Genomic DNA, 23,439 nt, shown 5'->3' on the forward strand with positions numbered 1-23,439 from the left:
AAGGTACACAAATGTTAGGTAGAGATTTTGGCCTCTAAGGAAAATCTAGCTCTTCAAAATATCAAATTATGGTCATGCCCTTGAGGAACAGAGGGTATTTTAATTGGTTATTTTGAATTATTAAAAAATAAATGCTTTAGGGACAACACTGAAGAGATGTATTATAAATCTTCCCTTTTTTTTCTGACAAAATGTAGTAAGTCACCTTTGCAGGTAGGTTATTTTCTACATTCATCCACTAAAAATATATCTTCTTCTTATGCATGGTGATCAGTGTTCCACCAATGGGGAAGAGAAATATTATTTTCATTATTATTATAAATAATTATTTTCTATTCATGTATTAATAAAAGTTACTTTTAGTTATTTTATGCAGAGTTGTTCTGATGTATGTAAATAAACAACGACCTGAAAGCGTAATTCTTGAAGAGTAATTATTACAGCCACATCTTATTTTTTACGAAGAACATAGAAAGAGTGAGAATGGATAGATATGGATGCTAGGAACACATTTGAACATTATCTGTGCTTCCTTGAACATTTCCACGAGCAAGTTAGTGCACAAAAAAGATGGGAACCAAAATAATGAATAATCTTCTCAGATTCTTGAACAGCTTATTGTTCAAATTTCACATTTTCTGAATAGCTACCTTATGTCATTCCTCATTGTGCTTTTACCCACCTTCATTTTTCTTCACACTGCTTGCTTCTACCTGCTATTAGGTTATACATACATTTGTTTATTTGTTTAATATCTGCCTCCTCTACTGTAATGTATGCTGCACTAAGGTGGGGGATTTGTTAATTTGTGTACTGCTGTTACTCCAGAACCTAAAACAAAAAGAAAAAAAAAAATCAAGCTTTGCAGTGTGAAGGGCTGAATTTACAATGAAGAGAGGACAATTCTTGATTTTGTACTTTCTTAATCCTGTATCAAGAGATAAATATCACCAATACAACAACCTTAAATGAAATGAGGCTGGAGATCTATGGGTTTCAAGTGAAAATGCTGTACTGAATATTTACCTTCTATTTTGTACAGAAAATACTAGGATATCAGACCCGGAGGAATTCAAGAGAGATACAACTTCCTTCATTTGTTCATTTCAATGATGCAAATGATCAACTGCTTTTCATATCTGATTTTTATCCCTCTTTGGCAATTTTCTTTTCCTCATGATGTTTGAAAGGAAATACCAAATGCAGAGTTCCTCATAAAGACAGGTATATATGTGTATGCACACAAATATTTGGTGTGTATATGAGAGAGAGAGAATATTTGAGGTACATGTCGAAAGAGGCAGTGAGATAGATAACACAGGGATACAGGGTGAAAATAGTTCATGTAGATATTCTGTTATGATTGTTGAAAAATGAAGAGAAGTTGACCATGAAAGAATGGATCAATGAGTGAATGATAATGTGGTTGGAATAAGTGCAGAATTAGGATCAGATGGAAACCCTCTCATTCCTTACACTTTCAGGTTGCAAAAGATGAGAAAATGTTCTCCCCAAACTGTACTACAGTGACTGAATTCATTCTTGTAGGACTCACAGACAACCCCATATTGCAGAAGATCCTGTTTGGGGTGTTTCTGGTGATCTACCTAGTCACACTCATGGTGAACCTGTGCATGATCTTGCTGATCAGGACCAATTCCTGTCTCCAGACTCCCATGTATTTCTTCCTTGGCCACCTCTCTTTTGTAGACATTTGCTACTCCTCTAATATTACCCCCAATATGCTGTACAACTTCCTCTCAGACCGAAAGACCATCTCCTATGCTGGATGCTTCACACAGTGTCTTCTCTTCATTACCCTGGTGATCACTGAGCTTTACATCCTTGCTTCAGTGGCATTGGATCGCTATGTTGCCATTTGTAGTCCTCTCCATTACACTACCAGAATGTCCAAGAACGTTTGTATCTCTCTAGTCACAGTCCCTTATGTTTATGGCTTCCTAAATGGACTCTCTCAGGCAGTTTTGACTTTTCACTTATCTTTCTGTGGCTCCCTCGAAATCAATCACTTTATTGTGCAGATCCTCCTCTTATAACGCTGGCTTGCTCTGACATCTATGCCAAAAAGATGGCAATGTTTATAATTGCTGGGTTTACTCTCTTCAGCTCTCTCTTCGTCATTCTTCTGTCCTACCTTTTCATTTTTGCGGCCATCTTGAGGATGCATTCTGCTGAAGGCAGGCACAAAGCCTTCTCTACTTGTGCTTCCCGCCTGGCAACGGTCGCAATATTTTATGGAACCCCCTTCTGCATGTACTTAAGGCCCCCGTCTGAGAAGTCCATAGAGGAGTCCAAAATAATTGCAGTCTTTTATACTTTTTTGAGCCCAATGCTGAACCCATTGATCTACAGCCTAAGGAACAAGGATGTGATTCATGCCATGCAGCAAGTGATCAGGGGAAATCTCTTTCATAAAATTGCAGTTTAAGAGTCTGTTCATTTACAGTCACTAAATTCCTTGGATAACACAATGACTCCTATCAAAAGATATACCTACTATTCAGTGATCATAATTTATAATCATGAACTGTCAGTGATCACTTTAGCTAGTTCCTTCTCAAAATTAACACCTTCAGGACAGAGTGGCTTAATAGAAATTTTAATATTTAGACTAAGGATATTTTCTTTGGCAGATATCTTCTGGAAATGAATTGGTTGGGGTCCAAAAATTCCATATAAAAATCAATGTGGTTACTTACCTGGGGACAAATTTCATTAGTAAATGATCCTGATGAGAACACTAGAAATTTGTCTTCTGTGAATAATATGGTCCACAAAGCTATAGTGAAGTTCTGAATAGGGTGACTAGTTTTACACTCCTTTAATAAAAGATTACGAAGTAATTTCTATTGCAATGTGTACTATAGAATCTTGACTCTGGATCCTAACTAATCGCTGTGATAACTTTTGAAAAATTTTAAATGTATGCATCATTCAGAGGTTTAAACTTTCTGTGGGTTTTCCCCAAACCCACATTGAGAAACTATGTTTTGGATAAACATAAAAGCACCACAATACTGATTATCATCCTCAATTTTACCTGTCAACATTTTGTACGCTTCCAGGAACATAGACCCAATTCATCATCAGTATAGTATAAGGGCATTCCTGGTGTTTTTTCAAGGCAGTAGGTCTGACTTCGGGCTAATGTACAGAGAGTCAATAGGGCCTACTAACCGGCTTCTGCAGAACCAAGAATGCACGGAGAAGTTATAAAATCTCATTGGTTTGTATGTATCTCTCTGGGTGTGAAGACATAATGTATTTTGGTTCATAAAGCATGGTTTTATAGATAAGGGTGGTCTGGTAGTTCTGAAAACTTCTCCTGAGGAAAGTGGTAATAAGGAAGTCTATATAAAGAAATATATATCACACACATATTATTGAATACATTATTAGTCAAATAAATAAGTACATCCTGAACCATTTATAAATATAACCCTTATTATCTTAAATACATTGTATTTTAATATTTTGTAGTCTGATTTTAACTGTCATGACTATAAAACATGTTCCTAGTAACCAACCACTGTATTTTTACTGTGACACATTTAAATTATTTTCCAGAAAATCTCTCAGTTGACCTGCAGTTTTTGGAAAATTAGGCTCCATTTTTAATCTCAGTTGATTGCCCAAGGCTGTGCCTATGAAAATCCTCCTTCAGAAATAGCAATTGAAAAATAGAGAGGGCAATTTCTGGATGAATAGAATATAATACTTAGATTTCAACGCCATTTGTCAATTTGTATATTGGTTTGTGCTTTGGCTGTGGTAGTGGGATAGCAAAAGAAGCTGCTCTGCAGAGAGACAACAATGAAAGACAAAAGGCTAGAAATGCCTGGCAGAGGGTCCTGATGCTCACAGAGCTCCTGGTGGCACTTCCTTTTTGAGGACCAGCATCAGTTAGTCTGTGGGAGTTCCCTTATCGTACGTTGTTTCCCTTTTTCTAAACCAAAGAGTTGTGCTTCCATTTCTACCAACCAGATTGCTTTGCCACCAAATTTAAATCTCATTTAAAAAAAGTGTTTAGAATCTGTGCAAAAAACACTGTTTTTTACCTAAACGTATTACCTAAATAATTGAATGTTTCCTTTTCTTTTCTGCTCCTGAAAACCACCATGGCTTTCAGGAGCCACATTTACATCCAATCTTGGCAACTCTTGAACCCAAATAGTTGACCTTTAGGGTCACTATGAGTCAGAATTGACTTGACGGCACTGGGTTTGGTTTGGTTTGGGTTTTTGTAGTCTCTGTCTTTTTTAAAATTGTGTTTGCTTCTATTTATTATTTAATTTTTTCATTGTGCAAGTCTTTGGATGAAACCTACCTCAGAAACCCTTTAGAGATAGGATAGAACATAAATTGGCATGTTCTTTTTAGTTAATCCATGTTATATTAACTAAAAAAAAAATTTTTTTTACTACCACCTTAATTTCCCGGAGGCGACTCAGAAGGAAGTCCTGGTTTTTGTCTGTCTGTCCGTATGTGTGTCTATCTGTGTATCTTAGAACAAGATTGCCAATTTGTATAACAATGAAAAAATATTACTGAAAATTTTAATGCAATGGCATTGAAACTATAAACCAATTTAGGAAGAACTGACATCTTAACAGAGCCCTGGTGGCTCAGTGGCTAAGTGTTCGGCTGCTAACTGAAAGGTCCAGAGTTTGAATCCAACAGCTGCTCCTTGGAAACCCTACGGGGCAGTTCTTCTCTGTCTTATAGGGTCACTATGAGTTGGAATCAACTCGATGGCAATGGGTTTTTTTTTTTTTCTTTTGGATATCTTAACAATACTATCTCAATCCATAAGTAAGACATGTGTCTCTATTATTTATATGTTTTTTAATATTTCTCTACTGGGTTTCATGGCTTTAGTATCTAGCTTTTGCACATTTTTATATTATATTGATTTGTAAGTAGTTTATGTTTTTGATGTTATGTAAATTATACTTTTAAGTTTATTTCCCAATTGTGTAATGTTCCTTTTATGTAGTTGTATAATAATTTTTGTGTATTGAACTTGTAATTGTGTGACCTTCCCAAATATAATCTTAATTTCTTTTTTTGTGTATATTTTCAAATGAAATTCGATGTAAACTATTGTGTAATCTGTGAATAACACTTTCATTTTTTTCCTGAATAATGTGTATAACTTTACTACACAGGATAGGACTTTAAGTACAATATTGGAATTGTTTCAACTTTAAACTTAAAAAAAGACCAATTGAATAATCACAAAACACAAGTGAAAAATCTACTGGGCCAGTAGGATACATACAATACTCTGACCACTGGGACACTTGTATAACTAAAGTCATTAGATGTCCCTCTAGCTGGTATACATCAATTGATTATGACAACAAAGCAAATTGACATTAATGAAGGAATTCAACACCTTCATGTATAATTTTATCATAACTTTCTGACAACTTCTTACCAAAAATAAGATGTTGTTGTTATTAGGTGTCATCGAGTCAGTTCCGACTCATAGCAGCCCTACGTACAACAGAATGAAGAACTGCTCGGTCCTGTACTATTCTCGCAATAGTTGTTATGTAGCCACTGTGTCAATCCAAAATAAGATAGAATGCATAAAACTCTTCTTTGAGTTAATATTATATACCAGGTAAAGCCTGTGCCCTCTGATCTTACATGTGGCAACATAAAGAAAGGTCACCTTACATGTAGGTTTCTGATAATGTGTTCTGATACTGAAAAGTATGGACACCCTGTCACTCCAGATCTGAAAGAGCTAAGGAATTATTTTCTTGCCACCCATTCCATTACTACTGATCCAGTCCTTGTTCTTGTTGGAAAAGTCAGTTTGTAAGTCTGGTGATTTATTAGGATTGTTGTATATTAATTTATATCAAGAAATACATTAATAAATAAATATTTCAGGACAAAGCTTCTTCAAACTGAAGGTAACCATCCTGCTTACAGTCAAATCTTTAAGTATTTATTTTTACACAAAACTACGGATTTCCACATTAAGGAGTCAGGCAATAAAGCATACCAACTCTACAATCCTCTTTCATTCCTTAGAAATATTTAAGCAGTGATATTTGATATTTTAAATTTTTATTGTTTTTATTTGTGCAAGAAATCAGAATAAAATAGATTGAAATGAAGAAAGACCTTTCCACCTCAATTTGAGAAAAATGATATGCTAGTGCTTAAATGTCATGACTTGGTGACAATCTACATTTTGAAACTGATATACAGCTTTATGCCTTTGACTGATTACTCAGTGTATCCCATCATTTGGAGGTCTTTCAAAATTAGGGACACCTTTCCTGTCTCAAAGGAGCCCTGGTGGCGCAGTGGTTAAAGCACTAGGCTGCTAACCAAAAGCTACACTGTCGGAACTCATCAGCTGCTATGGGGGAGAAAGACGTGGCAGCCTGTTTCCCTAAAGATTTACAGCCTTGGAAACACTATGAGGCAGTTCTACCCTGTCCTATAGGGTCACTAGGAGTCAAAATCGACTTGAGAGCAGTGGGTTTTGTGTTCTCTGCTGTCTTAATCAGACTACATTTTGATTTTGTTATTTGTGTTAACCTGGAACTATCTATATACTGGAATATACAGACCAGCGAAAGCATATCTAGCTTTCTTTATTCTCCAACAAATAGAGGGCCAAACAATATTCAAATAGTCTTTCCTTTCAACTCTCCTTGAAAATTCTCAGTTTTGGAAATCATACATTTAATGAATGATGCTAGTTCTCAATCTTGGCTTTGATTCTTAGCATGTTGATGAAATTAACTATTGTTTCCAGGATAAATCCATAATGTGCATCCTGAGAATTACCCTCAGCACTGACCACTACCTCTACTTCCTTCTGACAGATGTGCCACTCTCCTGCTCTCCACACTGACCATGTCAAACTTTTCTTCACCTTAAATCTCTCACTGACTTCACAGCCCTACCCCTCACTCTCTTTAGATGATTTCATGTCAGGGTTTCCAGAGAAAATTGAATATTTGGGATGGGAATTCTTTCATTTTTACTATCCTAAAAATACAAAACTTATCTACTTGTAGTTTCCTTCTTATATCTTATTGAAATCAAAACCCCAACAAACAAATCCATTGCCCTTGAGTGGATTCCGACTCATAGTGACCATATAGGACAGAGTAGAACTGTCTCATAGGGTTTCCAAGGAGTGGCTGGTAGATTAGAACTGCCCACAATTTGGTTAGCAACCAAGCTCCATCTCATTTAAAGTGGTGGTTAATTATACTCTCTGTGCTCAAGGTCTCACTCACTCATTTACCAAACATGGTACACACATGTTTAGATAGGGATTTTGGCCTCCAATGAGTATCTAAACCCAGAAATCATCAAATGAAGGTTATGCCCTTGAGGAACAAAGAGTATTTTAATTGCTTGTTTAGAAATATGTTTAAAATGACTTAGGGAATATGCTTCAGAAATGCTGTATAAATCTTCCCAACTTGTTCTGACAGAATATGATCAATTAGCTTTAACAGGTAGGTCATTTCTACATTTTTGCACTAAAAAAAAAATGCATCTTGTTGTTTTGCATGGAGTTTAATGTTCTATCCATGTGGAAAAATATTATTTTCTTCATTTTACTTGATTTTTCTATTTATATATTAATAATAGTATATTTCATATTAAAATCAATTATTATAGTCAAACTGTTCTGATGTGTATGTGAGAACCAAATGATCAAGGCCTTAGGTGCAGTTCTTTAAGAGTAATTATTACAGACATACCTTATTTTTACAAAGAATGAAAAGAGGTTGGCTAGATCTGGAAAACCAAGACCACTTTTAAACATTACTTGTGCTTCCCTAAACAAACATTTTCATGAATGAGTTAGTGGCACAATAAATGAGAACCAAAAAAATCCACACTTTTCCCCAGATTCTTACATGGTTTACTTACTGGTAATATACCACCTTCTCAGAACTTCTTCTCAGAATGACTATCTGAAAGCATACCTTATTATATTTCTGCTGAAGTTCATTTCTGCATCACTATTCTTATTTCTACATGACATACATTGTAAGTTATTGTCTATTTGTTGAATATCTGCATCTTCTACCACAATACGTGCCTTACAAGGGTAGAAAATTTCTTCACTAAAATTCCAGAAGATAAGAAATCAAGCTTTGCAGTGTAAAAGATAAATGGGTGGCTGAATTTACAAAACAGAAAATTTGTAAGTCTATGCCTTCTTAGCTATATGTAGAGAGATAAATTTTACTAATTCAGTGTTTTCTGAATGAAATTTTACCAGACGACCATGGGTTTTAAGAGAAAAATGTTGTACTGGAATTTATCTTCTGTCTTGTATCTGAAACAGTAGTGTATCAGAGCTGGAGGGACCAGAGAGACTCAGCTTCCTTCCTTTGTTGATGCATTTCATTGGATGATTGGTATGATCTGCTCCTTTGTATTGGACTTTCATTCCTCTCTGCATTTTTTTTTTTAACTAATGAAGTTGGAAAAAGTACCCAATATAGAATTTTCTCTAAAAACAGATATAAATGTGTGAGTATACATACACATGCAAGTATTTGTGTGTATGTGTGTGAGCGAGAGAGACAGAAAGAGACAGAGAGACAGAGAATTTGAGGTAGAGGGAGAAAGAGAGGCAAAGAACAGATAACACAGATTATTTGAGTTAGTTGGTGTCAAATAGTTTCTGCAAATTGTTTATGTAGACATTCTTATGTATTTGTTGAAAATAATAAGCATAATCTAAGTATAATTGCCCCACGGATGAAAGAATAAATAAGTGAATGATAAAATAAATGGAATGGAATAAGTGCAGAATCAGAATCAGATGGAAACCTTTATATTCCAGAATGCCTTTATGCTGTAAAGGATGAGAAAATGTCCTCCCCAAACTGCACTACAGTGACCGCATTCATTCTGTTGGGACTCACAGACAACCCAGTGTTGGAGAAGATCCTGTTTGGGGTATTTCTGGTGATCTACCTAGTCACACTGGTGGGGAATCTGTTCATGATTTTGCTGATCAGGACCAATTCACGTCTCCAAACTCCCATGTATTTCTTCCTTGGCCACCTCTCTCTTGTAGATATTTGCTATTCCTCCAATATTACTCCCAATATGCTGTACAACTTCCTCTCAGACCAAAAGACCATCTCCTATGCTGGATGCTTCACACAGTGTCTTCTCTTCATTACCCTGGTGATCACTGAGCTTTACATCCTTGCTGCAATGGCATTGGATCGCTATGTTGCCATTTGTAGTCCTCTCCATTACACTACCAGGATGTCCAAGAACATTTGTATATGTCTAGTCACAGTCCCTTATGTTTATGGCTTCCTTAATGGACTCTCTCAGGCAGTTTTGACTTTTCACTTATCTTTCTGTGGCTCCCTTGAAATCAATCATTTTTATTGTGCGGATCCTCCTCTCATAATGCTGGCTTGCTCTGACATCTATGCCAAAAAGATGGCAATGTTTATTGTTGCTGGCTTTACTCTCTTCAGCTCTCTCTTCATTATTCTCCTGTCCTACCTTTTCATTTTTGCAGCCATCTTGAGGATGCGTTCTGCTGAAGGCAAGCACAAAGCCTTCTCTACTTGTGCTTCCCGCCTGGCAACGGTCGCAATATTTTATGGAACCCCCTTCTGCATGTACTTAAGGCCCCCGTCTGAGAAGTCCATAGAGGAGTCCAAAATAATTGCAGTCTTTTATACTTTTTTGAGCCCAATGCTGAACCCATTGATCTACAGCCTAAGGAACAAGGATGTGATTCATGCCATGCAGCAAGTGATCAGGGGAAATCTCTTTCATAAAATTGCAGTTTAAGAGTCTGTTCATTTACAGTCACTAAATTCCTTGGATAACACAATGACTCCTATCAAAAGATATACCTACTATTCAGTGATCATAATTTATAATCATGAACTGTCAGTGATCACTTTAGCTAGTTCCTTCTCAAAATTAACACCTTCAGGACAGAGTGTCTTAGTAGAAATTTTAATATTTAGACTAAGGATATTTTCTTTGGCAGATATCTTCTGGAAATGAATTGGTTGGAGTCCAAAAATTCCATATAAAAATCAATGTGGTTACTTACCTGGGGACAAATTTCATTAGTAAATGATCCTGATGAGAACACTAGAAATTTGTCTTCTGTGAATAATATGGTCCACAAAGCTATAGTGAAGTTCTGAATAGGGTGACTAGTTTTACACTCCTTTAATAAAAGATTACAAAGTAATTTCTATTGCAATGTGTACTATAGAATCTTGACTCTGGATCCTAACTAATCACTGTGATATCTTTTGAAAATTTTTAAATACATGTGTCATTCAGAGGTTTAAACTTTCTGTGGGTTTTCCCCAAACCCACGCTGAGAAACTGTTATGCATAAACATAAGAAGCACCATAATACTGATTAGCATCCTCAATTTTACCTGTCAACATTTTGTATGCTTCCAGGAACATAGACCCAATTCATCATCAGTATTGTATAAGGGCATTCCTGGTGTTTTTTCAAGGCAGTAGGTCTCACTTCAGGCTAATGTACAGAGAGTCAATAGGGCCTACTAATCGGCTTCTGCAGAACCAAGAATGCATGGAGAAGTTATAAAATCTCATTGGTTTGTATGTATCTCTCTGGGTGTGAAGACATAATGTTTATTTTGGTTCATAAAGCATGGTTTTCTAGATAAGGGTGGTCTGGTAGTTCTGAAAACTTCTCCTGAGGAAAGTGATAATAAGGAAGTCTATATAAAGAAATATATATCACACACATATTACTGTATACATTATTAGTCAAATAAATAAGTACATCCTGAACCATTTATAAATATAACCCTTATTATCTTAAATACATTGTATTTTAATATTTTGTAGTCTGATTTTAACTGTCATGACTATAAAACATGTTCCTAGTAACCAACCACTGTATTTTTACTGTGACACATTTAAATTATTTTCCAGAAAATCTCTCAGGTGACTGGCAGTTTTTTAAAAATTAGGCTCCATTTTTAATCTCAGTTGATTGCCCAAGGCTGTGCCTATGAAAATCCTCTTTCAGAAATAGCAATTGAAAAATAGAGGGGGTAATTTCTGGATGAATAGAATATAATACTTAGATTTCAACGCCATTTGTCAATTTGTATATTGGTTTGTGTTTTGGCTGTGGTAGTGGGATAGCAAAAGAAGCTGCTCTGCAGAGAGACAACAATGAAACACAAAAGGCTAGAAATGCCTGACAGAGGGTCCTGATGCTCACAGAGCTCCTGGTGGCACTTCCTTTTTGAGGACCAGCATCAGTTAGTCTGTGGGAGTTCCCTTATCGTGCATTGAGTTTCCCTTTTTCTTAACCAAAGAGTTGTGCTTCCTTTTCTACCAACCAGATTGCTTTGCCACCAAATTTAAATCTCATTTTAAAAAAGTGTTTAGAATCTGTGCAAAAAACACTGTTTTTTACCTAAACGTATTACCTAAATAATTGAATGTTTCCTTTTCTTTTCTGCTCCTGAAAACCACCATGGCTTTCAGGAGCCACATTTACATCCAATCTTAGCAACTCTTGAACCCAAATAGTTGACCTTTAGGGTCACTATGAGTCAGAATTGACTTGACGGCACTGGGTTTGGTTTGGTTTGGGTTTTTGTAGTCTCTGTCTTTTTTAAAATTGTGTTTGCTTCTATTTATTATTTAATTTTTTCATTGTGCAAGTCTTTGGATGAAACCTACCTCAGAAACCCTTTAGAGATAGGATAGAACATAAATTGGCATGTTCTTTTTAGTTAATCCATGTTATATTACTACCACCTTAATTTCCCAGAGGCGACTCAGGAGGAAGTCCTGGTTTTTGTCTGTCTGTCCGTATGTGTGTCAATCTGTCTATCTTAGAACAAGATTGCCAATTTGTATAACAATGAAAAAATATTACTGAAAATTTTAATGCAATGGCATTGAAACTATAAACCAATTTAGGAAGAACTGACATCTTAACAGAGCCCTGGTGGCTCAGTGGCTAAGTGTTCGGCTGCTAACTGAAAGGTCCAGAGTTTGAATCCAACAGCTGCTCCTTGGAAACCCTACGGGGCAGTTCTTCTCTGTCTTATAGGGTCACTATGAGTTGGAATTAACTCGATGGCAATGGGTTTTTTTTTTTTTCTTTTGGATATCTTAACAATACTATCTCAATCCATAAGTGAGACATATGTCTCTATTATTTATATGTTTTTTAATATTTCTCTACCGGGTTTCATGGCTTTAGTATCTAGCTTTTTCACATTTTTATATTATGTTGATTTGTAAGTAGTTTATGTTTTTGATGTTATGTAAATTATACTTTTAAGTTTATTTCCCAATTGTGTAATGTTCCTTTTATGTAGTTGTATAATAATTTTTGTGTATTGAACTTGTAATTGTGTGACCTTCCCAAATATAATCTTAATTTCTTTTTTTGTGTATATTTTCAAATGAAATTCGATGTAAACTATTGTGTTATCTGTGAATAACACTTTTATTTTTTTTTCCTGAATAATCTGTATAAATTTACTACACAGGATAGGACTTCAAGTACAATATTGGAATTGTTTCAACTTTAAACTTAAAAAAAGACCAATTGAATAATCACAAAACACAAGTGAAAAATCTACTGGGCCAGTAGGATACATACAATACTCTGACCACTGGGACACTTGTATAACTAAAGTCATTAGATGTCCCTCTAGCTGGTATACATCAATTGATTATGACAACAAAGCAAATTGACATTAATGAAGGAATTCAACACCTTCATGTATAATTTTATCATAACTTTCTGACAACTTCTTACCAAAAATAAGATGTTGTTGTTATTAGGTGTCATCGAGTCAGTTCCGACTCATAGCAGCCCTACGTACAACAGAATGAAGAACTGCTCGGTCCTGTACTATTCTCGCAATAGTTGTTATGTAGCCACTGTGTCAATCCAAAATAAGATAGAATGCATAAAACTCTTCTTTGAGTTAATATTATATACCAGGTAAAGCCTGTGCCCTCTGATCTTACATGTAGCAACATAAAGAAAGGTCACCTTACATGTAGGTTTCTGATAATGTGTTCTGATACTGAAAAGTATGGACACCCTGTCACTCCAGATCTGAAAGAGCTAAGGAATTATTTTCTTGCCACCCATTCCATTACTACTGATCCAGTCCTTGTTCTTGTTGGAAAAGTCAGTTTGTAAGTCTGGTGATTTATTAGGATTGTTGTATATTAATTTATATCAAGAAATACATTAATAAATAAATATTTCAGGACAAAGCTTCTTCAAACTGAAGGTAACCATCCTGCTTACAGTCAAATCTTTAAGTATTTATTTTTGCACAAAACTAGGGATTTCCACATTAAGGAGTCAGGCAATAAAGGATACCAACTCTACAATCCTCTTTCATTCCTTAGAAATACTTAAGCAGTGATATTTGATATTTTAAATTTTTATTGTTTTTATTTGTGCAAGAAATCAGAATAAAATAGATTGAAATGAAGAAAGATCTTTCCACCTCAGTTTGAGAAAAATGATATGCTAGTGCTTAAATGTCATGACTTGGTGACAATCTACGTTTTGAAACTGATATACAGCTTTATTCCTTTGACTGATTACTCAGTGTATCCCATCATTTGGAGGTCTTTCAAAATTAAGGACACCTTTCCTGTCTCAAAGGAGCCCTGGTGGCGCAGTGGTTAAAGCACTAGGCTGCTAACCAAAAGCTACACTGTCGGAACTCATCAGCTGCTATGGGGGAGAAAGACGTGGCAGCCTGTTTCCCTAAAGATTTACAGCCTTGGAAACACTATGAGGCAGTTCTACCCTGTCCTATAGGGTCACTAGGAGTCAAAATCGACTTGAGAGCAGTGGGTTTTGTGTTCTCTGCTGTCTTAATCAGACTACATTATGATTCTCTTATTTGTATTAACCTGGATTTTTTTTTTATCTATATACTGGAATATACAGACTGGCGAAAGCATATCTAGCTTTCTTTATTCTCCAACAAATACAGGGCCAAACAATATTCAAATATTCTTTCCTTTCAACCCTCCTTCAAAATTCTCAATTTTGGAAATCATACATTTAATGAACGATGCTAGTTCTCAATCTTGGCTTTGATTCTTAGCATGTTGATGAAATTAACTATTGTTTCCAGGATAAATCCATAATGCCCGTTCTGAGAATTACCCTCAGCACTGACCACTACCTCTACTTCCTTCTGACAGATGTGCCACTCTCCTGCTCTCCACACTGACCATTTCAAACTTTTCTTCACCTCAAATCTCTCACTGACTTCACAGCCCTATCCCTCACTCTCTTTAGATGACTTCATGTCAGGGTTTTCAGAGAAAACTGAAAATTTGGGATGGGAATTCCTTCATCTTTACTATGCTAAAAATACAAAACTTACCACTTATAGTTTCCTTCTTATATCTTATTGAAATTAAAACCACAACAAACAAACAAACAACAAACAAATCCATCGCCCTTGAGTGGATTCCGACTCGTAGTGACCATATAGGACAGAGTAGATCTGTCTCATAGGGTTTCCAAGGAGTGAGTGCTGGATTAGAACTGCCCACATTTTGATTAGCAACCAAGCTCCATCTCATTTAGAGTGGTGGTTAATTATACTCTCTGTGCTCAAGGTCTCACTCACTCATTTACCAAGCATGGTACACACATGTTTAGATAGGGATTTTGGCTTCCAATGAGTATCTAAACCCAGAAATCATCAAATGAAGGTTATGCCCTTGAGGAACAAAGAGTATTTTAATTGCTTGTTTAGAAATATGTTTAAAATGCCTTAGGGAATATGCCTTAGAAATGCTGTATAAATCTTCCCAACTTGTTCTGACGGAATATGATAAATTAGCCTTTACAGGTAGGTCATTTCTACATTTTTACACTAAAAAAAAGCATCTTGTTCTTTTGCATGGCGATTAGTATTCCATCCACTTGGAAAAATATTATTTTCTTCATTTCACTAGACTTTTCTGTTCAATTATTAGTGATATTATATTTCATATTAAAATCAATTATTATATTCAAACTGTTCTGATGTATATGTGAGAACCAAATGAACAAGGCCTTGGGTGAAATTCTTTAAGAGTAGTTATTACAGACATACCTTATTTTTACAAAGAATGAAAAGAGGTTGGCCAGATCTGGAAAACCAAGATCACATTTAAACATTACTTGTGCTGCCCTTCCTATAGGGTCGCTATAAGGCGGAATCGACTGGGCAGTAAAAGTTTTGGTTTGGTTTTGGCTTGTGCTTCCCTAAACAAACATTTTCATGAATGTGTTAGTGGCACAATAAATAAGAACTAAAAAAATCCACACTTTTCGCCAGATTCTTACATGGTTTATTTACTGTTAATATTCCATCTTCTTAGAAGTTCTTCTCAGAATGGCTCTATGAAAGCATGCCTTATTATATTTTTTCCAACGTTCATTTCTGCATCACTGTTCTTACTTCTACATGACGTACATTATAAGTTATTATCTATTTTTTCAACACCTGTTTCTTCTACCACAATAAGTGGTTTACAAGGGTTGAATATTTGTTCACTAAAATTCCAGAAGATAAGAAATCAAGCTTTGCAGTGTAAAAGATAAATGGGTGGCTTAATTTATAAAACAGAGAAGAGAATTCTTAAGTCTATGCCTTCTTAGGTATATGTAGAGAGATAAATTTAACCAATTCAATGATTTATAAAAGAAATTTACCAGATGACCATGGATTTTAAGGGATAATGTTGCAATGAACATTAATCTTCTATCTTGTATCTGAAACAGTAGTGCGTCAGAACTGGAGGGACCAGAGAGACTCAGCTTCCTTCCTTTGTTGATGCATTTCATTGGATGATTGATATGATCTGCTGCTTCGTATTGGACTTTCTTTCCCTTCTGCATTTTTTTTTTTTAACTAATGAAGTTGGAAAAAGTATCAAATACAGAGTCTTCCCTAGAACACAGATATAAATGTGTGAGTATAAATACACATGCAATTGTTTGTGTGTGTGTGTGTGAGAGAGACAGAGACAGAGAGAGACAGAGAGACAGAGAATTTGAGGTAGAGGGAGAAAGAGAGGCAAAGAACAGATAACACAGATTATTTGTAGTTAGTTGGTGTCAAACAGCTTCTGCAAATTGTTTATGTAGACATTCTTATGTATTTGTTGAAAATAATAAGCATAATATAAGTATAATTGCCCCATGGATGAAAGAATAAATAAGTGAATGATAAAATAAATGGAATAAGTGCAGAATCAGAACCAGATGGAAACCTTTATATTCTAGGATGCTTCTATGTCGTAAACATGAGAAAATGTCCTCCCCAAACTGCACTACAGTGACCACATTCATTCTGTTGGGACTCACAGACAGCCCAGTGTTGGAGAAGGTCCTGTTTGGGGTATTTCTGGTGATCTACCTAGTCACACTGGTGGGGAATCTGTGCATGATTTTGCTGATCAGGACCAATTCGCGTCTTCAAACTCCCATGTATTTCTTCCTTGGCCACCTCTCTCTTGTAGATATTTGCTATTCCTCCAGTATTACTCCCAATATGCTATACAACTTCCTCTCAGACCAAAAGACCATCTCCTATGCTGGATGCTTCACACAGTGTCTTCTCTTCATTACCCTGGTGATCATTGAGTTTTACATCCTTGCTTCAATGGCATTGGATCGCTATGTTGCCATTTGTAGTCCTCTCCATTACACTACCAGGATGTCCAAGAACGTTTGTGTCTGTCTAGTCACAGTCCCTTATACTTATGGCTTCCTTAATGGACTCTCTCAGGCAGTTTTGACTTTTCACTTATCTTTCTGTGGCTCCCTTGAAATCAATCATTTTTATTGTGCAGATCCTCCTCTTATACTGCTGGCTTGCTGTGACACCTATGTCAAAAAGATGGCAATGTTTATTGTTGCTGGGTTTACTCTCTCCAGCTCTGTCTTCATCATTCTTCTGTCCTACCTTTTCATTTTTGTGGCCATCTTGAGAATGCATTCTGCTGAAGGCAGGCACAAAGCCTTCTCTACTTGTGGTTCCCACCTGGCAACAGTCTCCATATTTTATGGAACCCTCTTCTGCATGTACTTAAGGCCTCCATCTGAGAAGTCTGTAGAAGAGTCCAAAATAATTGCAGTCTTTTATGCTTTTTTGAGCCCAATGCTGAACCCATTGATCTATAGCCTAAGGAACAAGGATGTGATTCATGCCATGCAGCAAGTGATCAGGGAAGTATCTTCCAAAAAATTGCAGCTTAGGAGTCTGTTCTTTTCTAATCACTAAGTACTTGTGATAACATAATGACTCCAATCAAAGGGTATATCTACTACTGTATGGTCATTAATTGTTTATCATCATGAACTCCCAGTGATCACTTTGGCTAATTTCTCTTCAAAATCAACACCTTTAAGACAGATTTCCTTCCTAAAATCTTTAGTGTTTAAACTAAAAATGTTTTCTATGGCAGAGATTCTCTGAAAATGAATTGGTTTGTATTCAGTAATTCTATGTGATAATGTTTTTTGTTTCTTGGGGGTACTTTTTGTAACTAACTTACCCTTATGGAATTACTGGAAATCTACCATCTCTGAACTGTATGATCCATTGCCCCATAGTGAAGTTTGAGACAGGATGACTAGTTTTACTCTTAAAGAAAAAAAAAAAAAGATGAAATAATGTCTACTACAATGTGTGCTAGAGAACATTGGCTCTAAAGCTGACTAATCATTGGATTTACTTGGAGAATTTTAAATGTATGCATCAGGTATATGTTTAAAATTTATGGAGGTTTTTCCCAAACCCAGGTCATGGGCATCTTGAGAAAAAATATCATGAAGAAACTTGAAAAACTATAATACTGGTTATACTTACCAATTTTGAAATGGACTGTCAACAGCCTCTTATAAGTTTCCAAAAGCATGCATCCAATTCAGTCATCAATGTAGTACAATGTCATTCCAGGTAATTTGCCAGAGTGGTAGTAATAACTTAGGGCTGATTTACTAAGAGTTAATAAGGTCTATCATTTGTCTTTTGCAGACCCAAGAATGAAACAGTATAAAAATGATTTGCTGTGCAAAGGCAAAGAACTAATGTTTACTTACATTCACAAAGCGGTCTTTGACTCGTGATTTTCTAGGCTGGTCCAGTAGTCCTCAAAACTTTTGTTGAGGAAAACAATAGTATGGTAAGCTATAGAAGAAGAGAATCAATTTATTCATATTAATGCATACATCCATTATTAGTCCACCATGGCTGTGTATTGAATCCTATATATTTAATTCTTATTAAATTGTCCAAAATGTTTTATATTGTAACATTGTGTTCTATAATTTTAACTAAGCATAATAAGAAATGTTCATGAAAAATCGGCTACTTATTTAATGAAAAGTGTTCAAATTATTTTTGAGGAAGTCTCCCAGATGACTTGTAGTTTTTTAACATTTGGCCTGTTCTTTAGTCTGAGTTGATTGAACAAACTATGCCTATCAAAATTCTTTTTCAGAAACAGTAACTGAAAAATAGAAAGGGCAATTTCTGGGGGGTTAGAACATAGTGTTTAATTTCAGAGCCATTTGTTTGTTTGTATATTTGTTTGGTTTTTGGCTATGGTAGTGGGGAAGCAGAAGCTGACCTGCAGAGAACAATAAGGCAGAGAGCCTAGGAATGAGTGACAGAAGGTCCTGAAGGTGTATGAGCTCCTGGTGTGGTGCAATTGCTCTTTGAAGATCAGCATCCTTTAGTCTGTGTGGCATCACTTCTCATTTAACATGCTTCCTTTTTTGTTAAGCTAAGAGATGTGTTTTCATTTCTAACAACCAGAATGATCTGACATTCAAATGTATAAGCCCTTTAAATATATATTTAGAATCAGTGTGTAAAATATTCTATCTTTTGCCTAAATAACTGTAGGCTTCCTTTTGTTTTTTATTCTTGAGAACCACCATGGGTTTTAGGAGCCAAGTGTGCATCCAGTCCTGGCAACTCTCTTAACCCAAATAGTTGATCTGTTTTTAGTCTCTCTCTCTTTTGCTCACTTTATTCTATTTATTTACTTCTATTATGATTTAATTTTTTCTTTGTGTAAATCTTTGAATAAAACCACCTTAGAAACTCTTTAGAGATAGGGTAGAATATAAACTAAGATTAATAAAAATAGTTATAAAAACCAAACCAAACCCAGTGCTGTCAAGTTGATTCTGACTTATTGCAAACCTATAGGATAGAGTAGAACTGCCCCATAGAGATTCCAAGGAGCACCTGGCAGATTCGAACTGCTGACCCCTTGGTTAGCAGCCTTAGCACTTAACCACTATGCCACCAGGGTTTCCAAAAATAGTTATAGGTGACAATTATAGTTAAGTGCTCATTTTTATATTGCTACTTATTTTGATCCTCAGAAATGAATGAATGATTTATTATTTTCATTTACTATATTTGGAGCCTTAGGCACAGAAAGATTAAATGACTTGCCCAAAGTCACTCAGCCACAAAGTAGCACACACACACAAAAAAGTCCCTTAATTCAAAATTCTCTTCTCTTCCTAATACACACTGCTGTGGTTATCAAACTCGTCAATACACTGCAAATGCTGGTTGGCATATTGGAGATTATGAACCAATGAGGTTACTGCTATAGATGAAATCCTGGTGACTATGATGCAAGTGATATTTCTCCTAGCAATAACTGATGTGTATTTTCTCTCACATTTCAAGTTAACAGGATAATTTGTGTGCAGAGTAAGTAGAACTGCCTTACCATTTGTCATGGATTGTATTGTGTCCACCCCAAAATATATGTCAACTTGGTTAGGCCATGATTCCCAGTATTGTGTGCTTGTCCTCCATTTTGTGATTGTAATTTTATGGTGAGAGGATTAGGGTGGGATTGTAACACCACCCTTACTCAGGTCAAGTCCCTGATCCAAGGTAAAGTGAGTTTCCCTGGGGTGTGGCCTGCACTACCTTTCATCTCTCAAGAGATAAAACAAAAAAGAAGCAAGAAGAGAGTTGGGGACCTCATACCACCAAGAAAGCAGCATCAGGAGCATAGCACATCCTTTGGACCCAGGGTCCCTGTGCCTGAGAAGCTCCTCAACCATGGTAAGATTAAGTACAACTGCCTTCCTCCAGAGCCAACAGAAAGAAAGCCTTCCCCTGGAGCCGACATCCTGAATTTGGACTTGTAACCTACTAGACTGTGAAAAAATAAATTTCTCTTTGTTAAAGCCATCCACTTGTGGTATTCCTGTTATAGCAGCACTAGATGACTAAGACACTGTTCAATGCAAAAACAAGCAATTTTGAAATACGTTGAATTTATTTTTTTATTCAGACTGCATTTTCTGAACATATTTTCCAAATTAGAAAAGCATACATGTTCAATACAAATAACTAGAGGATACAGACAGATATGAAGAAGTAAAATTTATTCAGTAATATGTCCTAAATCAATGACTAATTCCTATTTGAATTTTGTCTTGTTATATTTCTTCTAAATAAATTTCTATGTATACGTATGTTATCGTAATTTATAAAATAAAATTGAAAGCATATACCTTATGCATGTTTGAACACTGATTTTCTCTTGATAGCATAATGCTTGTATATTTATGCAGATTACAAATTTTTGGTGAATATCATTTTCATTGTGGCATATTATTTCACAACTAAACTGTTCTTCATTTCAATAATAAGATTAACACACACCAAATGGAGAAAAAATAAGAAAAATGCAGAAGGGTATAAATAATAAAAGCAATATTTACTTTTAATTTCCCACCAATAGAGAATCGATTCGACAGCACTTGGGGTGGGGTTACCAATAGAGAGCTTCTCTTAGCATTGGGGTGCATTTTATGCCAGTTGCTTTACCTTGAAAACCATTATTCCATCTTATCAATGTACCCTATTATTTTTATGATTGACTCATGTCCCATTGTACATATCTTTTGTTCTTCCTTTAGGATACATTGATAGAAGTGGAATTGCTAATTAAATGCTTTGATCATCTTAAAGCTTTTGATAAATATTTCTGTGAATAAAATTTTCTACAGAAATCTTCTAACAGACCATGCATCTGACTAGTAATGTTTGGGAGTAATCATTTCAATGCACTTTTGTCAATGCTCAAAAATACAATTTAAAATTATTTGCTACATTGCTGTCTTAACTGGAAATCATTAGGGAAGGATTTTCTTTTCATTTGAACATAATTGAAGAGTTTAAATATATATTTAACAAATAAAGTGTACACATCAATTTGATTATTACCTTTCAAGCTATTTCTGGTGATTCTTGATATGACCAATATTTGTATTCTTATTTGGAAAAATTATACTGATTTTTGGTTTTGTTTTGTATTTCTCCCATCCCTGCCTATATTGTGTTATTAATTTTTTTGTGACCATATTTTATAGGCATACCTTGAATTATTCTGGATATAGTTTTATGGTATGTTTTGATGTTGTATACAACTGTCTTATATTTTACAGTAATTTCTTCTCACTATTAAGCAATCTTTTGTTTTTTCACTGTGTGATGTCACCTTTATTATACACCAAGTGAGTGCATTTGGGGCCTTTCTCTTTTGTTTCTGTACTTATTAAACCCAATTCTTATAATTTATGTGGATTTAAATATGCTTTAAAGTCTGTTAAAGAAATTTCTATAGGGTCCCTATGAGTCCGAATCGACTTGATGGCAGTGGGTAAAAGAGAGATTTCATATTCATTTTTCTTTTTTTTCCTCGAATTTATCTTGTTGTTGTTGTTAGGTGACATCCACTTGGTTCCAACTCATAGTGCCCCTACGTACAACAGAGTGAAACATTGCCTGGTCCTGCACCATCCTCACAATCGTTGTTATACTTAAGCCCACTGTTGTAGCCACTGCGTCAATCTATCTCTTTGAGGGTCTTCCTCTTTTTTGCTGACCCTCTACTTTACCAAGCGTGACATCCTTCTCCAGGGACTGTTCCTTCCTGATAACATGTCCGAAGTATGTGAGATGTAATCTCATTATCCTTGCTTCTAAGGAGAATTCTGGTCATACTTATTTTAGTGGAATGTAAATCAGAGGCTTCTAGCTATTCAATATTTTTAACCCAGAAATTATGAATATGATGTTTTAATCTAGAAATTATATGTACATGTATATATAAATCAAGTATAGTTATACGTGGAATGCATATGCATTGTGAATTATTTGAACAGTATAAGAATATATATATATATTTTTTAAAGTGAGTATTATTATTAAGGCAGTGTCTCTAGGGATCTGATGGGGAGATATATAGAATGGAGGCCATAGCGAAGGTTGTTTAGGAATGAAAGGTTAGAGCTGAGTTAAGTTTGCTCTCCAGAAAGGCAGAAAGGTGCTGTTTGCCTATAAGTGAAAGAAAGGCAAGCGACCTTGGCATGTTAATGCTGTAGACTTATCTGTTTTTACACAAGCGTTTATTTTTGCATCATACCAGTGTACACATTGCAACATTTTTTCACCCAAAATCTCTAAATATAGAATCTTATCCCTAACTGGAATTCCCTTTTGCCAGCAAGTTTCCCCCAAAATAAATGACATTCCCACTCATATCCCTCAACTGTGATAGTCATTTCAAAAGCTGAAAAAAATCTGTGCTGGATGAAAATTAAAATAGATATATTCATTAAATAATCTGCAGAAAATCTCCTTGAGGTTAGTAGCAGTGGGAGAAATCACAATGGAAAAGCCATTAAAATTTGATCATAAAACTATTTAAAACTAAGAAGCCCCAACAATTTGGCATGGTATTTATCACAAATAAGATAAAGTGATAAAATTATTAAGATAGGAAAAGTTCATAGAAATCATTTGTAACTCCCAAAACCAATATAAATATCAAAGGTTATAAATAGAAAATTAATAAAAATACAAAAATGCTAAAATTCATAAGCCAAAATATTTATTGGTGATTGAAAACATGAACTCGGTTACTGTTTCGTATGTAACTACATTTAAGAGCGTTCAAAAAGACTGGCATTTTCGTAAATTGATGGTAACAAGGAAAACATTAGCATAGTTTTTTGGATATCAAGTTAACATGTTTTAAGAAAACTTAAAAATGTTTGTAGGGTGTTCTTCAACTATTACAGATTGAGGAAAGGCTGAAGACAGAGTCAGAAACTGAGGTGAAGATATTCATTGTAATGTTATTTTTATAACTGAGAAAAAGGTAACAAGTGATACATAAAAATGCAATCAGTCCTCACTTTGCATGGTACTGTGTTAACAGAAAGCTGTGCATACTGTGAATATATCCTGGCATTGCGTGGTTCTCAGTTATCACACAACTGTGCAAAGTGAGGACAGCCTGTATTTAATAACCCAGGAGGCACAGTTATCT

At 35.3% G+C, this 23,439-nt stretch overlaps 2 protein-coding genes and 1 pseudogene across 2 annotated transcripts in view; all 3 read left to right on the forward strand.

Moving 5' to 3' along the window:
* Window positions 1-1,502: 1,502 nt before the first annotated feature.
* On the forward strand, window positions 1,503-2,449 carry LOC126080741 (olfactory receptor 5M10-like; annotated as a pseudogene).
* Window positions 2,450-8,895: 6,446 nt separating this feature from the next.
* LOC126080740 (olfactory receptor 5M1-like) lies at window positions 8,896-9,843 on the forward strand. The gene has a single exon (XM_049891917.1). The coding sequence runs from the start codon at window positions 8,896-8,898 to the stop codon at window positions 9,841-9,843; it is 948 nt and encodes a 315-aa protein (XP_049747874.1).
* A 6,524-nt stretch (window positions 9,844-16,367) lies between these two features.
* LOC126080416 (olfactory receptor 5M11-like) overlaps window positions 16,368-23,439 on the forward strand; it is a 63,273-nt gene continuing 56,201 nt past the window's right edge. The window contains 1 exon segment of the mRNA XM_049891637.1: window positions 16,368-16,963. Within this exon segment, the coding sequence (XP_049747594.1) occupies window positions 16,368-16,963 (596 nt within the window).

The sequence above is a fragment of the Elephas maximus genome, chromosome 7 (assembly GCF_024166365.1).
Source record: "Elephas maximus indicus isolate mEleMax1 chromosome 7, mEleMax1 primary haplotype, whole genome shotgun sequence".
NCBI classification, from domain to species: Eukaryota; Metazoa; Chordata; class Mammalia; order Proboscidea; family Elephantidae; genus Elephas; species Elephas maximus.